The following is a 24,032-nucleotide window of genomic DNA, read 5'->3' as shown; positions in this document are numbered from 1 at the left end:
AAATCAGAAGAAAAAAATAGACATTCATCAATCCACATGCTGGATGTATTTAGCACAAAAAGGGGTGCATGACACAGCAAACAAATTTTGATCTCTTTCTCAATGATATAACCTCTCTGATAGATGACAAACTAAAATTTGTCAACTGAAAAAGTTTCTCTTGACAACTACTATTCCAATGAAGAATTTCTATTATTGTAATGTACAAAAGCTGATGCGGAGGAATTACTAACTCATATCTGTACATTCTTTAAAAATGATAAGTATGTAACCATATTTACAAATAAACTTGTTATTCTATTACAAAATGACTCGTTCCACATCATTATGATTTATCGTGCAAATGATCCCTGGAACATGAAACTAGCTAACTAACCCATTATCTATTTAGTTCACTTTCCAGAAATGCTTGCAAATGTAACTGACAGAATTTACACCCTTTTTTGAGACTATACTTTGCTTAAAGCTTTAAGCTTAATTACTGTACTGCTCCCCTCACAAATGCAAAGGTGAATCAATTACATTGGTAAAGAAAGTTATAATAGCTTCTCTTCCATCTTACTTAGTAACTGCCATGACTTTTTCTCTAACATTTTCACAAGAGCTTATAGAAGTTGTTTAAAACAATTTATTTACTGAAACACATTAGTTTGGAAACTAACACATGAAAAAGCATGAGGAAAATAATAAGATACATGATACTTACTGTTCTATTTCACATGATTTTAAAATTCTGCCATGATAACAAACAATAACTTTGAAGTAACGTCCCTTGTGATAAACTACAATATGATCTGAGTCTTTGTAATGCATAGTTACATCAGCTTCATCACCAGGAATCCTAGTTGTATTGAAAATTCTACTGTACTGCCATGAACAGAGAGGAATTAGGCCTTGTATAATTATCTGTAAAATTTAAAATATATACACTAAAATAATCAATATGGACTGAGATATAAGAATCATTATCAGTGCATTTACATATTTACTCAAAACAACCACTTTAGATGGTGTATTATCATCAATAACAAATTATTATCAAATTTTCCAAAGAACACCTTGTATTTGAGGCAAGAATTCTCTAAATGAAACATAATTTCATACATCAAATATCTTAGGTATTTATAATACTTATTATTTATCATATGGCACTATGTATACACATATCACTAAAATACTATAAGTCAACATTTAAACGCAAGTAACCAGCATAAAATAATGGAAATGACAACAGCTATAGGTTGAATACCAAGGTCTTTTATGCATTTTATTCTACTGGATCCTGTAAGATGGATCCCAGCAACACCTAAAAATTACAACAGATTTGTAGGTGCAGTGATTGCAACAGCAAAAAAGTGTATCCCATGTGGGTACCGCAAGGAATACATTCCGGGCTGGAACAAAGATTGTGAGAAACTTTTTGAAACATACGTAAAACATGGTGATACAAATGTAGCCGATGAACTGCTACAGACACTGGATGAGGTTCAAAGAAATAGATGGATTAAGACAACTGCTGAAATGGATTTTAAGAAGTCAAGCAGAAAAGCTCGGAGCTTACTAAAGAAGCTGGGGGGAAGTAAACCACCAATCAAAGTAGCTTGTACAGTGCTACCAGACCAGATAGCAAGTCGAATTGTATCTCTATCTAGAGCACCACTAGACAAACACCATACACAAAAAGTAAAAAGGGAATACAGAAACATACAGCGAACAACTCCTCAAGAAACTGAGTACTCTCGGAGCTTCACAACTGAAGAACTAGAAGCTGCTCTCAGTGATGTTAAAATGGGTAAGGCACCTGGTTATGATGGAATGCACCCTGAATTCCTGACTCGATGTGGAAAGGAAACGAAGAAATGGCTGACCAAGTTTTACTCATGCATACTAACATCGGGCTGCCTGCCAAAAGCTTTTAAAATTACTAAAATAATTGCTGTGCTGAAACCAAACAAACCATCAGATAAAGCCAAAAGTTACCACCCTATCGCTCTTCTCAGCTGCTGCTACAAACTTCTGGAACAGTTACTCATCAACAGACCAGGCCCACGAATCCTAGAAGTCATCCCACTAGAGCAGGCATGTTTCAGACCCAATAGGAGCTGCACAGACCAGGATCTAAGCCTAACGACATATATTGAAGCAGGTTTTCAAACATAAATAAAGACTGCGGTAGCTTTCATAGACCTAACAGCTGCCTATGACACTGAATGGAAGGAAGGACTTCTACACAAACTGATAAAAGTAATCCCCTGCCATATGACACTGAGACTTATCAACAACATGCTTTCGAATAGATACTTCCAGGTGATACAGGGTAATGACATAAGCAAACAGAGGAAACTGAACAATGGACTGCCTCAAGGATCAGTTTTAGCACCAATGCTCTTTAATCTATACATCTTTGACCTGCCTGAAACCACCTCAAGGAAGTTCAGCTATGCTGATGATATGGCCCTAGCTATCCAAAGCAAGCACTTTGAAGACAATGAAAACATCCTCACAACTGGCCTAAACAAAATGCATGAGTATTTCACCAAATGGAGTCAGCTGTTTTCATATGAACAACAGAATGATGGGATATGAGCTGAAGGTTCATATGAATAACAGTCAACTGCGATATCAGCCATATTCAAAGTATATGGGGGTCACTTTAGATAGGACATTATCCTTCAAAAGGCACCTGGAAAATGTGACCAATAAAATAAGCTCACGGAACAACCTCATTCAGAGGCTCTGCAGCACTAACTGGGGAGCAGCAGCAGACACACTACGAACCTCTGGACTCGCCTTAGTGTACTCTGCAGTCAAGTACTGTGCACCAGCATGGTTAACCAGCAAGCATATAAATAAGGTGGACACCCAGCTCAACGCTGCTATGTGAACCATAACTGGATGCATAAAGACTACCCCACTATTTTGGTTTCCAACACTTAGTCACATAGCTCCACCCTCCCTACGAAGACAGGAAGCTATGATGAAGGAATACACAAAAATAATGAATAACCCCCTACTTTCTATCCATGAAGATGTCCCAACTTTGGAAAGAACACGGCTCCACTCCAGAAATCCCCCTTTAAGACTGACCCAACAACTGTCAGCTGACAACTTCAGCATGGATAGTAAATGGCACGAGAGCTGGAGTGATAGTGCCTCCCCTGACAACCATGAACTTATCGGTCCATCAGAGAAACCTAAGGGCTTTGAACATCCACGGCAGCTATGGAAAAGCCTAAACAGAATCCGAATAGGACATGGACTATGTGCACACAATCTACACAAGTGGGGAAAGCTTCCCAGCCCTAGCTGTGACTGTGGGGCACCTAATCAAACAACACAGCACATCGCCCATGACTGTGAATTAAGAGCCTACCAGGGTAGTCGGGCTGACTTCTTCAATGCCACACCGCCCTGCCTCGAATGGATTGCCAATTTGGAGGTCAGAATTTGAAGACTTGTGTAGCACAAAATATCTGCTGTGATGTTAATTTTTATTGTGTTTATGTATTATATTTTATCTGAATATGTATCCTTCACTTATGTATTCTATAGCGTATTTTATGATATAATTTCATAATGTAATAAGTGTAAACCATGTATGTAGCGCCATGCTCTAAATAAAATAAATAAATATTCCACTGCTCATTACTGTCATGAAATCAAAAAGATCCTTGTAGGCATGTGCAGAAATGTTGATACAACATGAGCAACTATTTGTTGTTCCACGCCACAGCCACAAAATGGTGATGAAGATTTTCCCACTTGTGAAGAATGTCTACACATCTTCCATGGCCCTTTCCGATATGGTTTAGTGCAGTTCAAATTGCCTAAGGCTGGTCAAATCTAGGGGGTTTCTTCTGGATGCAGGGCAGTTTCATACATTGTGGAGGACGGTTTTGTTGCCAACCTTGTTTCCATTCACTGATGGCACTGAATTCAATTTCTGTAAGATCCCTGACTTTGATAAGAGTAGGATGTCTTGACCTTATTCTTTTTCACTCTGCAGGGAATACATCATTGGATATTGGGAGGTCAGAGTTATCAGCAGTCTTCCTGTATTCACATTTCAATGTGCTCTTCCATTTGATATCAGGAGATTGAATGTGGCTCAAGACAGGCAACCAGTACATGGGAATAGATCATATTGACCCACTGGCGTTATTAAGTTGTACATATATATATTTTATATATGGACTATTAAGCTGGGGAGGTGCACATCAGTCTGCTGTTGAGTATACTAATCAGTGTTGATACTCAATGAGTGTCTGCTGATTATCCCCAACTAATACCATAGAGTTTATGGAATGTTGTTTCTGCTTTTGAGGTTAATGGATGTTCATGTCAGGTGCTCCTTACAGAAGGTGTCCCATCTAATGTGACCCCAAGATATTTTGGATGTATGTTATGATGAATTTCTGTCTCTATCAAAATAGACCAAGAGCTCTGCATGCCAATCTGCTGGACATATGAGAACATGAAACTTATGTTTATTTTAATTTGCTTCTAACCTGCATTTATTAAGATACTGACATAAGATGTCTAGATCAGAAGTTAGGATTTCTTCAGATGTTTTTAAGGTTTTGTGTTGGGTAGATGGGTAGCTATCACACAGTTGTCTACATAGCCAAACTTTTTGAACTGTGTTGGAGAATTATAAGATATATCTAAATAAAAGAAGAGAAGTGCAAGGATGGATCCCTGTGGAAAGCATTATTCAACACTTTTGGACAGCTAGTGCCTTTTTCTGTAGCTACAGGAAATATCCATCCAGTTAACATGTTGTAAATTAGATTTTTTGTCCATCTGCATGGAACAATTTGTAATAAATATAAAATAGTCCATGCCTCCACACCATGACATATGCTGCACTTAGGTCAATGAAAGCAACTGATGTTTTCTGCTTCAATGCTATGCTGCTTCAACAAATGTTTTTTTCATTAAGACTAGATCAGCACAGCTCCATCCTTGTCAGCATCCAGATTGCTCAACAGGAAGTTTCTGAAAGATCCCCAAACTAATCCGACTGTATAGAATTGTTTCAAGGAACTTATAAATAGTGCTCAGTAGTGTAACTGGGCAGTCATTCTCTGGCAGGTCTGAGGCCTTACCAGGCTTGGGTATTGCCATTAATTGGTTCATATTTTTTTTGGGATTGAACCAGATATCATAACGTCAGAAAAGAAATTCACCAGACATCTTTTTGCATAGTTCTGACAACACATAATATTTGCTCTGTATAGGGATGCCACAATATTATGTCGAAATAGAATATCCAGTTTATATCATGGGGACTGTGTTGTGCTAAACAGTCTTCCAGTAAATCCAAAATAAATTCTTACTGTGGATATTTTGGATTATAGAGAAATTCCACTTTAAGAAATGCATGACATTTATCATGCTAAAATTTTACTAGATTTGTCACTACCCAACAACACAAGTTGGCACAAACATTACTTTCCATTTGTTTTCAATAGATGTAGAGAAACATTTTTGTTTCAAAAGGTATTAAATCTTTCATTTAAATGACTTTTCTTTAGTAACAAATAAGGAAATGATGCAATAACAACTGAACATCATCAATTACATTTGCTGTTTCTTTATATTTTACTGACCGGTTGCAGTGTTTCATCATCAATCTGTTTTCTAAACTGAAGGAAATTGTGAATTGCTGTTGCTGCACGTGCTGACTGTAGATTGGTATGATTCAACAAAATTGTGTCTATGCAATAATAATTTGAATTCACAACCAGGGGTGATCGTCCACGGAGATAAATAAATTCTTGCCACCAGTCAGTGACATAATTGTCAGATGTCCTGAAAAAAAAATTATTGTTCAATGAAACAATTAGACAAAACAGGAGCACATTACTCATTATCAAACAGACAACAAATGACCTGCAGCATACCCATAATGATGCTAGTTAACAGTAGATTTACACTTGAGGAAGAAAAATATGTTCCATGTCACATAAATTTTAAGCTTTTGTGAATGAGACTGTACAGAATACGGGAATGATATGAAATTTCTGTCTGCTTTGGATTGTTGTGGTGTAAAAAAATTATATTAGTTCAACAACAAAAATTACACTGTTTGAATCATCTACATATCGTTTCTGATGAACCTTATCATGAAGCAGAATCAATAAGAACGTGAAAACAGTCAAGATAAATATTACAACAGAGATGCAGCTATCATAAGTTGCCCTTGCACTATGCTCTGATAAATAAACTACTCAAATGAAGTTTTGCACCACCCTCATAACTTGCATAGGTTCTCTTTCTCAATAGTTTTGATCACCGTAAATAACTGTAGACAGACACCTGTGTATTGGAAGTAAAAGTAAAAGTTCAATACAGTGCACTGTGTCTCTGATGGTGAGCTGGACAATGTAGCTCTTACCACTCAACTACAAGTTTATGTCAATGCCACTAGGTGGAAGCACAATGCAGCAGACTTTTCCACATTTGCTTGGCACAAATTCTGCTAGACAGTAGCAACACTCCACAGATATGTCAATCGACTCATTGTAGAGTAAAATTAGATCAGACATCAGTATATGTTATAGTTATACTCCTAGAAAAACCTATTTTGTGGGCTGCTGAATGAGATATGGTATATTAAGTTTTGGATTTTATCATACAGTAATCTATTCAAGGCACTGAAGGCCATAAAGAACATTATTGTTGCTTGGGAGACTGTTGCATTTACTCATGCTTCTGACATCTGTTGACCTTATGGTGTATCAGGTTTACCTGTGCTGTAGACCTACACTGTATGTACGTCTGAACATTCAAAAAAAGCTGTCTCACTGAATTCTCTGATATTCATTTAAATATGTGGGGTTGAAGATGATGTGTTTTTGGCCCTTATGGTTTTCAGTGCCTCATTTTTGTTCTAGTCAAGTGACCTTGTTGGTAGACAGTACTACTTGAATTTAATAATTTCTGCAAATGGCAGTTTGTGTTTGGAGTTGGTTGTTTACTGTGCAGGAATTGGCTTTGCTGTGCAGTGTCAACATGAACTCAGTTGGACCTGTAGTAAGCACTAACAGAAAAGAAAATTACCAGGAAAAGTTAGCCGCAAAGGAAGTACAACCTCCCAAACCAGATCTGTTCTCTGAGAAAGTGACAAAATCAAATAAGTGTGACTACAAGTGAACCTTTAACAAAGAAGTGTATAATAAGCATAAGTTGCAACATAAGAATGCCTGATTTTCAGACCAGAAGTCAGTTTGTTAACTAATACACGTATTAGCGATCTTTTACAGTTGTCTGAAAAAATAAAAAAAAGCGTGAATACTCCCACTTACAAAAATCCAGAATAAAGAGTAGTGAAAGCTTATACATTATTTTATTCTTGCTGTAAACAATACTTAATTATGTATCAAACATCAAAATTCCATAAAAAAATTCTTCCTTTTTCCAGACAAGTTATGCATATTATTATTATTATTATTATTATTATGCATACCTATGACCCCCCACCCCCACCCAATGGTTAAATGTTACATCAAACACTTTAAAAAACCTGTCCTAGAAAATCCTCAGTCCTACAAAAGCATCAGTTTTTCAAAGGCTTCACCTTCCGCTCCATTTCCAAACTCAATCATGTTGTGCTTGTTCAAGACCTTCTCTCCATCTCCCACTCCCTACAGTGGAAACATTTCTTCACCATCAACCCTAGCAATCAGACTCAACCCAAAATCAATACTGAACCATGACTCAATTTTCTCCTCCAACTAGCCATGTTCCATAACCACTCCTCTTAAATCATCCCCTTATAACTTCTGAGAATTTTCTGACCTCCAACTTTGTCTTCCCATCATTCCCCAAATCCCTCAATATGGAAATCAAGCTTATAACTGCAAAAAGAACTGCAACCCAACACCCAAACAATTTTACCAACTTACAATACTATCTGCTGACAAAGGTTCTACCACTGTGGTTATGTATGAACTGCAGGGATTATATGGCCAAAGGGCTCTGCAGGCTGTGAGTCAAGTTCAAGCCCTGCCACAGTTACCCCATTCCACAAATCCAGCATCACAATCTTCTGTCCCTCCTCAGATCTGTAGATCCTTCCCAAGAGTTTATCTCCCTCCTCCATGCCACTTTATTGTGGCTGGATACTGTGCTCCACCGAAGAGAAACTCTGCCCTTAGAGATCAACAACTTCAACCTGTTACCTGTAGCCTACCTTCCTATATAAATCTGCACACTCAGCACCCCTATGTGGAGTGCAGTAGTGTTTTCTAATTCACAGAGTTACTACACCATGCTCACAGTGTTATTACACCATGCTTGTACTGTCAGGGGTTTTCAGCGTAGGAAGCTGCTCACCGAATTGGCACTCAACCACAGCAATTTCATCCAAAAATTTAACTGATATTATGAGCCTCAAAACATTCAAGATATGCCTCATGGTGTTCAAGTGTGGCCAACATCATTGACTTATGACTGCTACCTACAAAATGTGGCTCATACATATCATAAAGGGAATTCAGTAGAACTCTGCACTACCATTTTGAAGGCAACTAGAAGTATTGTGCTGATTCAGGCAGTAGGCAACCATTTCCACATGAGCAATATGACCTCCAGGTGTCTATTATGAACAATGGTACAAACCTCCCAAGCACCATGGTGTGCAAAGAAGGTATGCAATGGATACCAGATGCCTCTTATTGATATCAAGTATACTTTGATGCCTGTGGAATATTGAAACAGAATATTCCAATCTACTTTTCAGTCTTCCAGTCAACATTTCAGTAATGTGTTTGTCTTTCAGGACAATAACACTTGAATCGCATGCGTCTGCTCCGTGAACATCTACATATGGGACATAAATATCAACTGACTGGGACGACTTGATGTACCCTCTGATACGAACCTGGTTCATCTTGCTTGGGACCAACTGAAACTTGTAGCATCACAAAACATAGCCTCCCCTCACACAATGGATGAGCTAAGGACCTCCACCATCCAAGAGTGTGACAAAATGAGCACTAACATCTCAACCACTTTGTCAACAACATATCAAGAAAAACCCAAGTATATTACAATGCACAGGGTGGAATGACATAATACTGAACATTATTCAGCAATAAATTTTGATTTCATGGATATGCACTTTCAGATAAGACTGCCGTTATCTGGTTATTATTTTGTTTCTAATTGGCAGTACAATTACTTTTTAGTTTCATAAAGTTGATGCTTTCACTCCCTGCTCCCTATAAGCCCATACCTTAATTTATATGCAGATTAGTTTGCATTTAGTTATAGCTAGATTAACATATTTAAGTCACTAACCACCTTCTATTTACATTTAAAATGGGTGGAAATCAGCATCTTGCATTCTTAGCACAAAAATTGCTGCCTTGAAAAAGTCTGTTGTTCTTCCACTATTCAGTAGCTACTGATTCATTTACCATACACTTAAAAATGATGTGTCTACACTGGTAGCTGTTGAAGGATAATTATTATTATGAACTCAACAATGGAAAAACCTGGGTAGCTACTCACTGCGACTGGTAGCTACAGTGGCAGTAAAATGTGGCCTGCTGGGACAGTGTGCATGTGTGGTGTGTGTGTGTGTGTGTGTGTGTGTGTGTGTGTGTGTGTGTGTGTGTATGTGTGTGTCTCACTTGTGTGTGTGTCAGTTAACTCTGAACACTTATCAAATGTCTGCAGTCTTGTTTATGTGCCAATCCACTGACCAGTGACTCTGTTGTATGGTGAACTGTTACCTTCACTCCTTTGAATAATAATTATTATTATTATTAATATTATTATTATTATTATTACTATTATGAACTGTAGTAACAATACAGGCTTGTTTAACAAGAATACTATTTCCTATTATGCACACAAATTTTTGAAAATCTTATATTTTGATATTTTATAGGAACAATGAATAATAAGATAAACTCTTAAAATAATGTTTAATTTGTGGTTAATGAAGATGATACCAGACAAAGAATTCTACTTTGTACAATAGGCAAAGGTACACAGATCAGAAGGAGATATTTATTTATTTTAATCTTGTCTTGTGCTCATGTATACACAGTTCTTTCATTTTCACTGACTACAGTGTTGCAGAAGATTGCCTTGAATGACATCAGTGAGTAAAAGTACAAGATATTAATACTTCTGTGTAGAAATCAAGAAAATGATACGAGCTGAAATAAGATTTTTAATAGGTTATCGGGTTGCTTCAACTTTAATTTTATTTGTATGTAGACAACTGAAACTTTACACATGGAGTTTAATGAAGTAAGTGACCAAAATTCTATTTCTGGAGTGAGGGCATTTGTTCACATACTTGTGCTCTCAATACATGTTGAAACTTCTGAAGAGTCTTTGATGAGTGTAATAGTCATCTATGTAATCAAAAATTGGAGTGAACAAATTACCAAATGTTGTTATCAGTACTTAATAATTCTAATTGCTTGCTAAAATATTTAAATGGTAAGTCAAAAAGATCCATTCTCACCATGATTTAAATACTAGATATCTTTGGAACTTCCTCCCAATGCCATTCTTAAATTCTGTTGCAAGATTTTGTACTTTATCAAAGCGTTCATTGTCATAAATTGGCCGAACACTCTGGAGATACTGCAACAACACACAACAAGCTATTAGTATATTAAATATACATGAATTATAGAGTAATAAAGAAAACACATGCACAAACGTATTTTGGAAGGGCAAAATCTGTTCTCAATTGGGCACAACTGTTATAAATGAGGAGTTATGGATGACACTTGGGAAAGGGAAACCTAGGACATTTGGGAAAGTGAAACCTAGACATAGCTGGACACAAACAAAAGATTATCAATTCCTTACACTTATAGACTCTAAGGATTTCTCTTTGATAAAAATCATACATGAAAAAGAACAAGAACAATGGTCCATTTTCATTATTTTGTTTAATAAAAAATTCATCAGACTAAAGGGCTTTACTAACTGTGAAATGAATGCATTCAGATAGCTTAGATAATAAGAGAACTTTTATGAGTGTCTAATAACACACATTTTAATATCCTTTTGAATCCACAAATATTATAAATAACTTATTTTATGTCTTCTAATAACCAGTAGCAGATACAGACAAACCTCAAAGAGGGGCGCTAAAGATATCTTGAGCTACATTTACTTTTACTGTAATAAAAAAATAATCACGTCACATGCAAAGTTTAAGAAAGTTTTATTTAAACTGATTATACACATACACAAGACAATGTGATATGTGACTGTGGTTTATTCATCTCATTACATACAATTTTTAAATCATTTGATTTGATGTACAGGAGACATGTCAAGGTTTACAAAAGAAACTTTTTTCACTTTTTTAAGAGGAATACAAAAGTTTACATTATATCTCACATTTCTAAGTTACAGCTACACATGTACATAAAATAATACATGTAATACAATCCCTGTGTTCAGATTGTGAAGCTGTCCTCAATGAAGTCATCGACAGAATAATAACACTTTTCCACCAGAAGAGTAAAGAGCAATCTTTTCAGTGAACCAATCTCCATTTTAAATATATTACTGCCTTTTATTTTAATGAAAATTTTTAACCCCATATACTCTGGCATTTGGGCATAAAGTTTTAAATGATGCGTTGGAAGTCTGAAGTTATCTCTGTGGCGAGTGCTGTAGTTGTGGTCAAAATGGAAAGTGTCTAGTGTATGTTGATTTCTATATAGGAACACCACCATCTCATATATGTAAAGTGAGGGGATAGATAGTATTTTTAAATTTTTTAACAGTGGTCGACAGGATTCCCGTTTTTTTTGCAACACACATGTTTCTAATTATTTTCTTTTGTAATACTAGGAGCCTAGTGACATTTTCTGAATTTCCCCAGGAGATTATGCCATAACGAATAACTGACTCAAAGTAGCAGTAATAAACTATCTTTCTGGTATCCATGTTTGTGGAACCTGACAAAATACACATTGCAAATGCTAAGTTGTTCAGTTTATTTGCTAAGTGATCTATGTGTACCTTCCAATTTAAATTTTTGTCAAGATTTAGACCTAAGAACTTCACATGGTTTGCTTCTGTGATATCCTGATCATTGCAAGTTATCTTTATTTCACTCCTTTCTACTGATTTAGCTTCAAATTGCATCATTTTGGTTTTAGTTACATTTAGTTTTAGTCCATTGCCATCTTATGATCTAAAAAAATTACAATTGTGGTTCTCTTCCTTAAATGATGAATTCTATCATTAATACTTCACAATCAACTGATCACTCTCACTCTTGACTAATCTTCACACTTGCACTTATCACAACTAGGACTTTTTACATATTCATTTTTCAGTCTTAATATTTCTGATTCTGAATGTAAACCATGAATTTTGAAATAAAGGGGTGATGCAAGACTTTTGTTGATGTGTGTACAACAATTTTATCACTTACAAAACTTTACATCTGTCTATGTTAAAAGGTGTGCTGCATAAATTTCATATTTCCTATTTTTAACAATGACTGAATTAAGTTAAGATGCACAAAAGCATTTTGAAAGCTACATGGTTGGGCCATTTGTGTAAAGTGTAATCCAAGGTTCAACATTTAACTAAGGGCTTATGAGAAACCCCTATAATTTCACTCAGATTGACCAGCAAATTTACTCTTAAAATTTTAGGACTGAACCAGGGCTGTCCTTCTGTCCCCAGTTTGAATCATTATTGTGTATCCATGTCAGCTGAGAGGTTGAATTTGCAAATCTATGACTACATGTTGTCCTGTAGAGCACCCTGGAGAAATCAAAAAGGTGCCAACTTCCTCTCCTCTAGTGCAGAAAATAAGATTTTATCTTTCCAACTGTATTGTTGACCAGATATGAAGCATAAATGAACAAACAACAGTATAGTGTGCCCGATTATTCAGACTGTTTCAGTCACAGTGTCATGTACAATCAGATGTAGTCTCAAGAAGCCATGACACATCCTTTTGTGGGTGGAAAACTACTGCTGAGATTAAGTTGTGCAGCAGTAGTAAGGGTTGTGTCCTTGTGGAAGTTAGGAATGGATGTCAGCCAGATGTACTACAGTCATAATTATATTGTGCTGGTGAGTGAAGCGAGGGAATCTGAGTGAGACTAGGAACAGTTTCCATGCAACATTGTGCTGAACCTGTTCTTTTTCTGCAGCTGGAGAAGTAGGAGCATGAGAATGTGAAGTGAAAAGTTTGGGATGCTATCTTTCCAATGATTTGATTTCTTTATTAATCCATGAAATAATTTACATTGTATAGATTTTGTGATTCAAAACATAGACAAATTGACAGTTGAAGATTAATTTCTTACACTTTAATTGTCAACGCATTTTCTTTTAATCTATATTTACATTAGTTTTTTAGTGGTATATAATTATTATTTCTACATACCATTATATTTTTATACAGAATTTCTTAATTAGGTAACACTTTTTACTTCTGATACTCCACAACCATACAAAAACTTTTATTCTGCAAATATTTTTTTACTTCTGTTTTAAAAGACCCGATCATAACTATGTCTTCTATTTCTTGTGGTAATTTATTATATAATTGTTTTTACTTTACTTTTTCTGTCCATATACAAATTATACCTGTTTCTAGTTTAATGATCATTAATTAACAATTGTGAACAGAGCAGTCAATATTTTTTTCTATTTTTTCCTATTTTTAAAAATGACTGGATTAAGTTAAGATGCACAAAAGCATTTTGAAAGCTACATGGTTGGGCCATTTGTGTAAAGTGTAATCCAAGGTTCAACATTTAACTAAGGGCTTATGAGAAACCCCTATAATTTCACTCAGATTGACCAGCAAATTTACTCTTAAAATTTTAGGACTGAACCAGTGTTATGTAAAATAACACTGAAAAATATACTCACAAGGGCAGTTGAGATATTCAGCATTTAAAGCAGTGAGCCATGCTGCCACTCTTGATTATTATACTTATTGCTCTTTTCTGCAGTCTGAATAAGGCTTGGATATTCTTTCTACTCACTCCTGTAATGTCTTACCATGGGATTTCAGCTAACAACCGGGCAGCCATCTTCAGCTGAGTTCTAAAATTGGAGATTGCTAATGTACAATGCAAAGTTGGTACCAAAAAATGGTGTGGTGGCACACTGAGTAGGTTTCCAAGTTTCATCTGTTAGTATACTTTCATTGTTAATTTCCCTCCCACCCTGGACCTCTTTTCCTAGGGTCCCAAATGACTTCTATAAGTGCTTCTTGAGTTTCCCAATACTTTTTGTTTTTCCAAATGAAGAAATCTCTGCTCCCAAAAGATATCATTTTGTGACTACTATGTACTCCTGTCTCTGCAGGTTCATAGTAAGTGTAATGTTTTCTGTCAATGTTTAATTTTAGTTTAATTCTTTTGACAAACTTCTTCATTTATATTTCACTGTACAATGTTAGATAATGTATCCCCATTGTCACCTGTGAGATTAAAAAGATTATTTCACAAGTTCCTGCCTGCATTCATTTGAACTTTGTGACTGGATGTCTTTAGGGTTAATCAACAGATGTGTTGGTTGGCGCCTAGACTGTAGCATAGCCAACGCTTAAAAATCCAGTCACACATAAACAATAATGCTCTAACTTACAATTTATTATTGATGCAGTTGCATGTGAGAGTTCACAAGTTAGTGATTGAATGATTATTTTGTGGAAGCAACAAGTTTAAGGTTCTTTATTCACATTTTACTATCTGTATCATTGGTTATGGTTGATCTCGTCCGAGAACATTCTCCATTTATGATTTATCCAGCACCGTTGCACCTGCCAACAGCAACTAGAAAGCTACTGAAGTTACAGTGCACTTCTTTACTGGATGAGGATGATTACATTAGCTACTAAGATAACATTCTGACTATGATACACACAAACTAAAAATTTTATAAACTGTAAACAAGAAGGAACTCCAGCAGCAGTTCCTCTAAAGATAGCTGAAATACCTACAAAAGCTATTTGAAGGTAAGAAGAAATAATTATCAAGAGACTTATTCATGTCAATCAGATTAATTGATTCAAACAATAAAACTCAATTTACACATTAGTCACAGTCAGCATGCTGAACTTGCGGCCACATCACTTTTTGACAAAGACCATCAGGCTTTCAGTAACTAATGTTGTAGTAACAGTTTCCTTTTTTGTAACAGTAGGGAAATTGTAAATTCTCCCATACAGCTGGCTATTACTTCAAACTCATTGTCACCTGTTTCATATTGTTTGTCGTATAAACTTTTTGTAAAATAAATCACACAAGAAATATGTCTTACTACTCCCCCAAAATTACTTTATTTTAATTATCAATGTAGTACTTTGTTTGCATTTATGTTAACATGTGTATAATTTCAGTTCTGACTATGAGTCCTGAATGTACCTTTGATCCTCATGAAGCAGAAATGAGTTGTTAATTTCTCTGCAGTAATAGCTACTGATTAAATGAAGTAAGTTTTTGCAATCTCACTCACATCTCGTATGTGCAAAGAAAGAGACCTAAAGAAGAAGAGAAGAACAATCTGGAAGGGGGTAACTGTTAAAGAAAGGGAGTTTTTTTTAGAAGAGGGGGGGGGTATTTAATATTTTTCAGTTTTCATCATGAGAATGTGAATGTTTCCAGATAACATATATGAGCTGTACAATTCCTGATTCTTTTTATCTACATTTGTAGTACACAAAACAAATGTTTTCCCAAACTGAATCCAGAAGACAATATATCTTGTTCTCTTCTTTGCATAAGGGTTTTCTTAGTATTAAGAAGCCCATACAAAAATCTACAAGATAGTATATGAGTACATGACATTAACTTTCTGAACAACTCGAAGACTGTATAGTGGAAAAGAAATTTTAATGTTAAGAGTACCTTTCAAATTATATGTTGTTCTTTATAATCAAAGTGGTTGCTCCTTAGGAAATAAGTGATACTGAATGCTTGCTGCTTTTGATGTGTCCTATATGACATGTGCATTTGCTGTGAACAGTGTAATATTAGAGGATCATTTACAATTCAATTCACTATTCCTTGAGCAAACCACAAGAAAGAGAAAAAATAATGAAACAAAATTACGGGGCATTCCCAAATTAGCTAATATAAAATGTGAAATACAGAAGTAAAAACTTCAAATACAGAGATAGCTAATTATTGAAGTAGTCTTTCATCTACTGTGTGAACATGAGCTTGTGTAGTCAGTGAAATATGCATGATATTTTATGTAAATCTTGTTTTATTACTGACATGCCATTGCATCACATTCTTCATGTTCCTTGAATGATGTGTTATGACCTGGCATATGATGGAGACTTATTGAGGTGTATTTGCATAAGATCTGATGATGGACAATTAAATTTTCCAAAACCAGCACTAAATAAAATTATAATTAGCAGTCTTGACACTTGAAGTTCTTACTTCTGTATCTCATATTACTCTAAATCACCCCCTTCCTTGAGTGATATCAAGCATATACAATGTAAAATACACTGCACTTATTCTAAATGACCACTTTCAAGCTGCGACTGAAGCCACTATAAAGAATCTATGTTGTTGTCACTATTAACAGGCAAAAATATTACACAAGGAAGGAAACAGAGGGGCTAAAAGGAATTGTAATGACATTTACATTGCAAATGTGCATAATCCATGCAGGCAAACTGGGATTTACTCAAGAAAGCAGAACAGAACCAACAGTTGCTGTAAATTCTAGTTGTTCTGATGAGCTTAAAGATTACAATGTGAGAATAGAGGAATAATTATAAATGAGATTTAGATTTGGTTATAGAGCCTACAAATATTGTAATGAAAAACAGCTACTGAAGCTAAAATATGGAGTGCTTTAGGAAGCTAGGTCCACCTCCATAACTAAGCAGTCAGTGTAGATGGCTGTCACATAGAGGATCTGGACTCATTTTTTGGTTCTGTCAGAGACTATTACATGGTGGGAGGACTGAAATGGAGTTCACTCAGCCTCATGACGTCAACTGAGGAGCCACATAACTGAGTAGCCATGGCTCTCAGCCTACTAAAGTGAAAACAGCCAAATAAGCAGTGTGCTCTCCATAAATCCCTCCATACTGCCACCAAGTGACACCAATGGCTGATGGATGACATAACAGTTGGTAAAGCAAGACTGGTTCATCTGCAGCCAGAACACCACAGCATTATTATTAGCATTATTAGGAACCCAAGATTGGGTCACTCCTATTTTCAGTATTTGTAAATGGCCTGGACTGTAATGAGTAGGTGGCATCATTTGCATATGAAACTACTTTATTATGTAGTGAGAAAGTTCCTCTTTGAGCAATTCAACAAATAGATGTAATATTCAGTATAGTCAGAGGTTGGTTCATGGTAAACAAAATTAAAATTAATTAAGGTTATGCATAACAGATACTTTGTAGTCTACATCTACATCTACATTTATACTCCGCAAGCCACCCAACAGTGTGTGGCGGAGGGCACTTTACGTACCACTGTCATTACCTCACTTTCCTGTTCCAGTCGCGTATGGTTCGCGGGAAAAACGACTGTCTGAAAGCCTCCGTGCACGCTCTAATCTCTCTAATTTTACATTCGTAATCTCCTCGGGAGGTATAAGTAGGGGGAAGCAATATATTCGATACCTCATCCAGAAACGCACCCTCTCGAAACCTGGCGAGCAAGCTACACCACGATGCAGAGCGCCTCACTTGCAGAGTCTGCCACTTGAGTTTGTTAAACATCTCCGTAACGCTATCACGGTTACCAAATAACCCTGTGACGAAATGTGCCGCTCTTCTTTGGATCTTCTCTATCTCCTCCGTCAACCCGATCTGGTACGGATCCCACACTGATGAGCAATACTCAAGTATAGGTCGAACGAGTGTTTTGTAAGCCACCTCCTTTGTTGATGGACTACATTTTCTAAGGACTCTCCCAATGAATCTCAAACTGGTACCCGCCTTACCAACAATTAATTTTATATGATCAATCCACTTCAAATCGTTCCGCACGCATACTCCCAGATATTTTACAGAAGTAACTGCTACCAGTGTTTGTTCTGCTGTCATATAATCATACAATAAAGGATCCTTCTTTCTATGTATTCGCAATACATTACATTTGTCTATGTTAAGGGTCAGCTGCCATTCCCTCCACCAAGTGCCTATCCGCAGCAGATCTTCCTGCATTTCGCTACAATTTTCTAATGCTGCAACTTCTCTGTATATTACAGCATCATCCGCAAAAAGCCGCATGGAACTTCCGACACTATCTACTAGGTCATTTATATATATTGTGAAAAGCAATGGTCCCATAACACTCCCCTGTGGCACGCCAGAGGTTACTTTAACGTCTGTAGACGTCTCTCCGTTGATAACAACATGCTGTGTTCTGTTTGCTAAAAACTCTTCAATCCAGCCACACAGCTGGTCTGATATTCCATAGGCTCTTACTTTGTTTATCAGGCGACAGTGCGGAACTGTATCGAATGCCTTCCGGAAGTCAAGAAAAACAGCATCTACCTGGGAGCCTGTATCTAATATTTTCTGGGTCTCATGAACAAATAAAGCGAGTTGGGTCTCACACGATTGCCGTTTCCGGAATCCATGTTGATTCCTACAGAGTAGATTCTGGGTTTCCAAAAACGACATGATACTCGAGCAAAAAACATGTTCTAAAATTCTACAACAGATCGACGTCAAAGATATAGGTCTATAGTTTTGCGCATCTGCTCAACGACCCTTCTTGAAGACTGGGACTACCTGTGCTCTTTTCCAATCATTTGGAACCTTCCGTTCCTCTAGAGACTTGCGGTACACGGCTGTTAGGAGGGGGGCAAGTTCTTTTGCGTACTCTGTGTAGAATCGAATTGGTATCCCGTCAGGTTCAGTGGACTTTGACTTTCCTCTGTTGAGTGATTCCAGTTGCTTTTCTTGGTGGCAGTGGGTCGTTTCATAATGTAGGTAATGTGAAAGTTCTAGATTTTATGACTGACGGCAAGCTCAGATGTCAAAAACACATTTCAAAGGAGTGTGAAAGATTTTTACACCTCACATACCTCTTACAACAATTAACACATCTAATAACTCTTACCAGTATGTATAGTACACTCTTTAACAAACGCATCATTTATAGAAAGCAGTTGTAGGGTCACTCAGTGGACTGTAATACTGTCCTGCTACTCTACAAGAATGCAGTTAGAATTATTACATCAAGTATGAAGTTGAACCAATGTAAATCTATTTTCCTCCATGTATGAGTAATCATGGTTAGTATGCCCTCAACTGACTCAATGATGTAAAAGAAACTCTGAAAACCTTTAGTATGGCAAGTGAATTTCAAGTTATATTACTTGCATACTTTTGGAATAAGGGAGGTCACACAATGAAAGCAGAAGCAATGAGTTGTTGGAGGCACTCACAAAAGAAAGAAAACTTGCTAGGTTTCAGAGTTATCCCTCAACCAAGCTGAGTAAAACAACTGTGCACACACACACACACACACACACACACACACACACAAAAGGTGTGCGCAATTCTGCTCTTACTTGGTAACAACTGGCAACTGGACCAAAGTGCCAATGCTTTGTTTCTTGGCAGGTGCTGGGGGTAGTAGTGAGTGGGGTGAGTAGAGGGAGAGGGTGGTGAGAGGCAGGTGGAGACTGGGAGTGGTTGGCCAACAGCTTGGAGGGAGATAGTCAGTTTGCAGCTAGCAATGAGACAGAGTGGTGTGGCAAGTGCACTGAAGAGTCAAAGAAACTGGTACACCTGCCCAATATCATGTAGGGCTCCTGCAAGCAAACAGACGTGCCGCAATATGATGTGGCATGGACTCGACTAATGTCTGAAGTAGTGTTGGAGGGAACTGACACCTTGAATCCTGCAGGGCTGCCCATAAATCTGTAAGAGTATGAGGGGGTGAAGATCTCTTCTGAACAGCATGTTGCAAGGCATCCCAGACAGTAATGTTCATGTCTGGCAAGTCTGGTGGTCAGTAGATGTGTTTAAACTCAGAATAGTGTTCCTGGAGCCACTCTGTAGGAATGCTGGATATGTGGGGTGTTGCACTGTAATGCTGGAATTGCCCAAGTCTGTTGGAATGCACAACATGCACGAATGGATGCAGAATGCTTACATATGTGTCACCTGTCAGAGTCGTATGTAGACATATCAGGGGTCCCACATCACTCCAACTGTGCATGCCCCACACCATTACAGAGCCTTCACCAGCTTGAACAGTCCGTTGCTGACATGCAGGGTCCATGGATTCATGAGGTTGTCTCCATACTCGTACATGTCCATCTGCTCAATACAATTTGAAATGAGAGTCGTCCAACCAGGCAGCATGTTTCCAGGCAAGGCATAATGCTTTGTGTCATGCAGTCATCAAGGGTACAGGAGTGGCCCTTCCATTCCAAAATCCCTTATCGATGAGGTTGCTTTGAATGGTTCACACACCGACACTTCTTGATGGCCCAGCATTGAAATCTGCAGCAGTTTGTGGAAGGGTTGCAGTTCTGTCATGTTTAATGATTCTCTTCAGTCATCATTGGTCCTATTCTCACAGGATCTTTTACCAGCTGCAGCAATGTCAGAGATTCACTGTTTTACCAGATTCCTTACATTCATGGTACACTCATGAAATGGTTGTACAGGGAAATCCCTACTTCATCAGTACCTTGTAGATGCTGTGTCCCATCACTCGTGCGCTGACTATAACACCACATTCCAACTCACTTAAATCTTGATAACCTGCCATTGTAGCAACAGTAACTGATCTAACAACTGCACCAGACACTTGTACGCGTTGCCGACCTCAGGGTCATATTGTGCCTGTTCACATATCTCTGTATTTAAATACACATACCAATACCAGTTTCCTTGGCACTTCTGTGTACGTTGGCTAAGCATGTAATGTGCAACTGTAGGTGTCAGTGGGGAGCGGCACACACTGAAGTGACATAGGGATGTGAATTAGAAGGGTGGCGACAGGATGGAGGAAGGGGAAACTGTTGGGTGAAGGAAGCAGGGACAGTGGGTTACTTGAGGACAGGATGATTATGGTAGTGGAGAATGTGTTTTAAGGATAACTCCAACCTGCTTAGTTCTGAGAAGCTGGTGGTGGAAGGAAGGCTCGAGATGGCCCAAGCCCAAGTTGTGAAGCAGCCAGTGAAATTGAATATGTTGTGCTCAGCTGCATGTTGTGCCACCAGGTGGTCAACTTTGTTCTTGGAAATTGTGGTGGTGGTCATTCATCCTGGTGTGCTGCTGACTGGTAGTCATACCAACATAAAAAGTTATGCAGTGTTCGCAGCAGAGATGGTGTATGAAATGACTGCTTTCAAAGGTGGTTCGACTTCTTATGGGCTAGGAAAGGCCTGTGACAGGACTGGAGTAGGAGGTTCTGGGCAGATGGATTGGGCAGGTCTTACACCTTGGTCTGCCAAGGGAATGGGAATGGCATATAGATGGACTAGGATGTTGTGTAGGTTGGGTGGGTGACTGAGCACCACTTCAGGAGGGGTGGAAATAATCTTGGGTAGAATATCCCTCATTTCAGGGCAGATGAGAGATGATGAAAGCCTTGACAAAGGATATGGTTCAGTTGTTCCTGTCGAGGGTAATACTGCATGATGGAGTGGGCACTACTTTGCAGCTGATTCTTGTGCATGGTGGAAGGATTGGGGGTGTTTGAGAAAGTGGCTTGGAAAATCTGTGTGTTGATTAGGTTTGGTGGGTATTGTCTGCCTGTGAAGCCTTTCATGAGGTCTTCAGCATACTGGGAAAGGGAGTTATCATCCCTGCAGATACGTCTTTCATGAGTAGCAAGGCTGCATGAGGGGAAATTTTTGGTGTGGAATGAATGGCAGCTGTCAAAATGCAGATATTGTTGGTGGTTAGTACGTTTAATGTGGGCAGAAGTGTGGATGAAGCCATCAGAGATGGGAGAGAAGTTGTTGAGGTTGTGAAAGAATGTGGGTAGGGTGTCTTGGACCTGAGTCCACATCATGAAGATACCATCAAAGAACTTGAACCAGACTACAGGCTGGGAGTTTTGGGAGGTCTAAGAAAAGTTTCCTGTAGATGACCTATAAACAGATTGGCATGCCTTCACTTCAGAGGAAACACAGTTGATGGTCAAGACATCATTGGTAAGGTGTATAAGGAGTGAGGTAGCGGGTCTGGAATATGATAGATGTTCGGAGAGGTAGCGTTAGATAGCAGCAAGGCCATGGGCATGAGGGATTCCCATGCCCATAGCTTTGGTTTCCGCCTCTCTGATGGCTCCCTCCACATCTCTGTCCACATTAAATCTGCAAACCACCAACAGTAACTGCATCTTGCATTACCAGCAATGACCCTAATTTTTATTGCTCTGCCATCACTACGACTACTTTATTTACTTGATGATTCAGTAGATGCAATAATCACAATCAAAACAATTGGACCATCCTATCTAGCCCCAAAATATCCCTCCCACACAGCCTTGTCACTCATGGACAATATATATGCAGTGACAAGAACTCGCTTGGCCAGTATGCTGAAGGTGTCACAAAGGTTATCATACACAGGCAAATATCCCCCAAACCTAATCTACAAATATTTCTAATGTGATATCCCGACACAACTGTGATCCTCTCACCATCCAAAAGAATCAGCTACAAAGGAGTGGCCCCTTGTCACCCAATATCATCCTGGACTGGAAACATTGAACTACATGCTTCACTAGGGCTTTTATAATCTCTCATCCTGTCCTGAAATGAGGAACATTCTACCCAAGATGCTTTCCATGCCTCCTAAAGTAGTGTTGCATCATATCCCTGTGGCAGATCAAGGTGCAAGATCTGCCCAATTCACTCAACCAGTACCTCCTACTCCAGTGCTGTGGCAAGCTTATCCTACCCACCCTTTCAGAAGCCAGACCATCCATGAAAGCAGCCTTGCCATGTACCTTGCCATGTTGTAAACACTGCACAGCTTTCTATTTTTGTATGACCATCAACCAGATGTCCACCAGAATGAACAGCCACCACCAAACTCTTGCCAAGAACGAAGTTGATCACATGGTGACATAATATGTGGCGAAGCACAACATGCTCAATTTCAATGGCTGCTTCACAACTCAGGCCATATAGATCTGTCCATCCACCACCAGCTTCTCTCAGCTACACAGCTGGAAGCTATCCTTACAACACATCCTCTGCTCTTGTAATTGTCCTCACCTCAATCTCAGATAACCCACTGTCCCCTCTAACCAACAGTTTCCATTTCCTCTGTCCTGTCACTCGCTCCCAAGCCATATCCCCACATAGCCTGCAATATATGCCACTCCTCAGTGGCACCCACAATCATGCATTACATGCCTAGACATACCATCACTGCCTAACTCATTTCTAGCAGGCAAACTGACTGCACCCTCCAACCTGCTATCCACCTACCCCCAGTCTCTCTCCCTGCCTCCCACCTTTCTCTCCCTCTACCCATCCTACCCAAAAATATGGCCATCACAACTAGTGCACATGCTGAGAAACAAAGCATTGGCACTTTAGTCCAGTCAGCACTATGTAGGGGCAGAGACGCATGAGTGCACTCACTCACTCACGTGTGTGTGTGTGTGTGTGTGTGTGTGTGTGTGTGTTTGTGTGTGTGCATTTTACTCTAGCTTATCAAAGGATAGTTCCAAAAGCTAGCAAGTTCTCTTTCTTTGTGTGTGCCTACCGCCAATTCATCATTTCTGCTTTTCAGTCTCCTTTAAAATAAAGTATAAATTCCTACAGGAACTTTCTTACACCAAGTTATATTAGTTCTAAGAGCAGAAACTGAAATATCTCAAGATGTCAGTTAACCAAAGCACTTGTCCGATTTCCAGTAGTGACATTGACGATGTTTAATTTGTTGCTTTCTTAAGCACGATATGCACATTTTGAATAGGTACAAACAAAATTTCAACATATTCAGTTAATGACATTTTTGACACTGATGTAGAAAATGTGTGAAACAACTATAATGTGCAATGAAACTTGATAGTGGCATTGTGTCTTAACTA

The 24,032-nt window shown here is 38.1% G+C and overlaps 1 protein-coding gene across 1 annotated transcript in view; it reads right to left on the bottom strand.

Moving 5' to 3' along the window:
- The window catches only part of LOC126098652 (carnitine O-palmitoyltransferase 1, liver isoform-like), a 201,462-nt gene that overhangs the window by 70,302 nt on the left and 107,128 nt on the right, over positions 1 to 24,032 (bottom strand). The window contains exons 5-7 of the mRNA XM_049910601.1: positions 10,490 to 10,611; positions 5,613 to 5,814; positions 707 to 906 (exon numbers count right to left, since the gene is read on the bottom strand). Of these exons, the coding sequence (XP_049766558.1) occupies positions 707 to 906; positions 5,613 to 5,814; positions 10,490 to 10,611 (524 nt within the window). The remainder of the gene's footprint in view (positions 1 to 706; positions 907 to 5,612; positions 5,815 to 10,489; positions 10,612 to 24,032) is intronic.

This window comes from Schistocerca cancellata, chromosome 1, assembly GCF_023864275.1.
Source record: "Schistocerca cancellata isolate TAMUIC-IGC-003103 chromosome 1, iqSchCanc2.1, whole genome shotgun sequence".
In the NCBI taxonomy this organism is placed as follows: domain Eukaryota; kingdom Metazoa; phylum Arthropoda; class Insecta; order Orthoptera; family Acrididae; genus Schistocerca; species Schistocerca cancellata.
The sequence above is the reverse complement of the archived record's forward strand: the minus strand, read 5'-3'. Positions and strand labels throughout refer to the sequence as shown.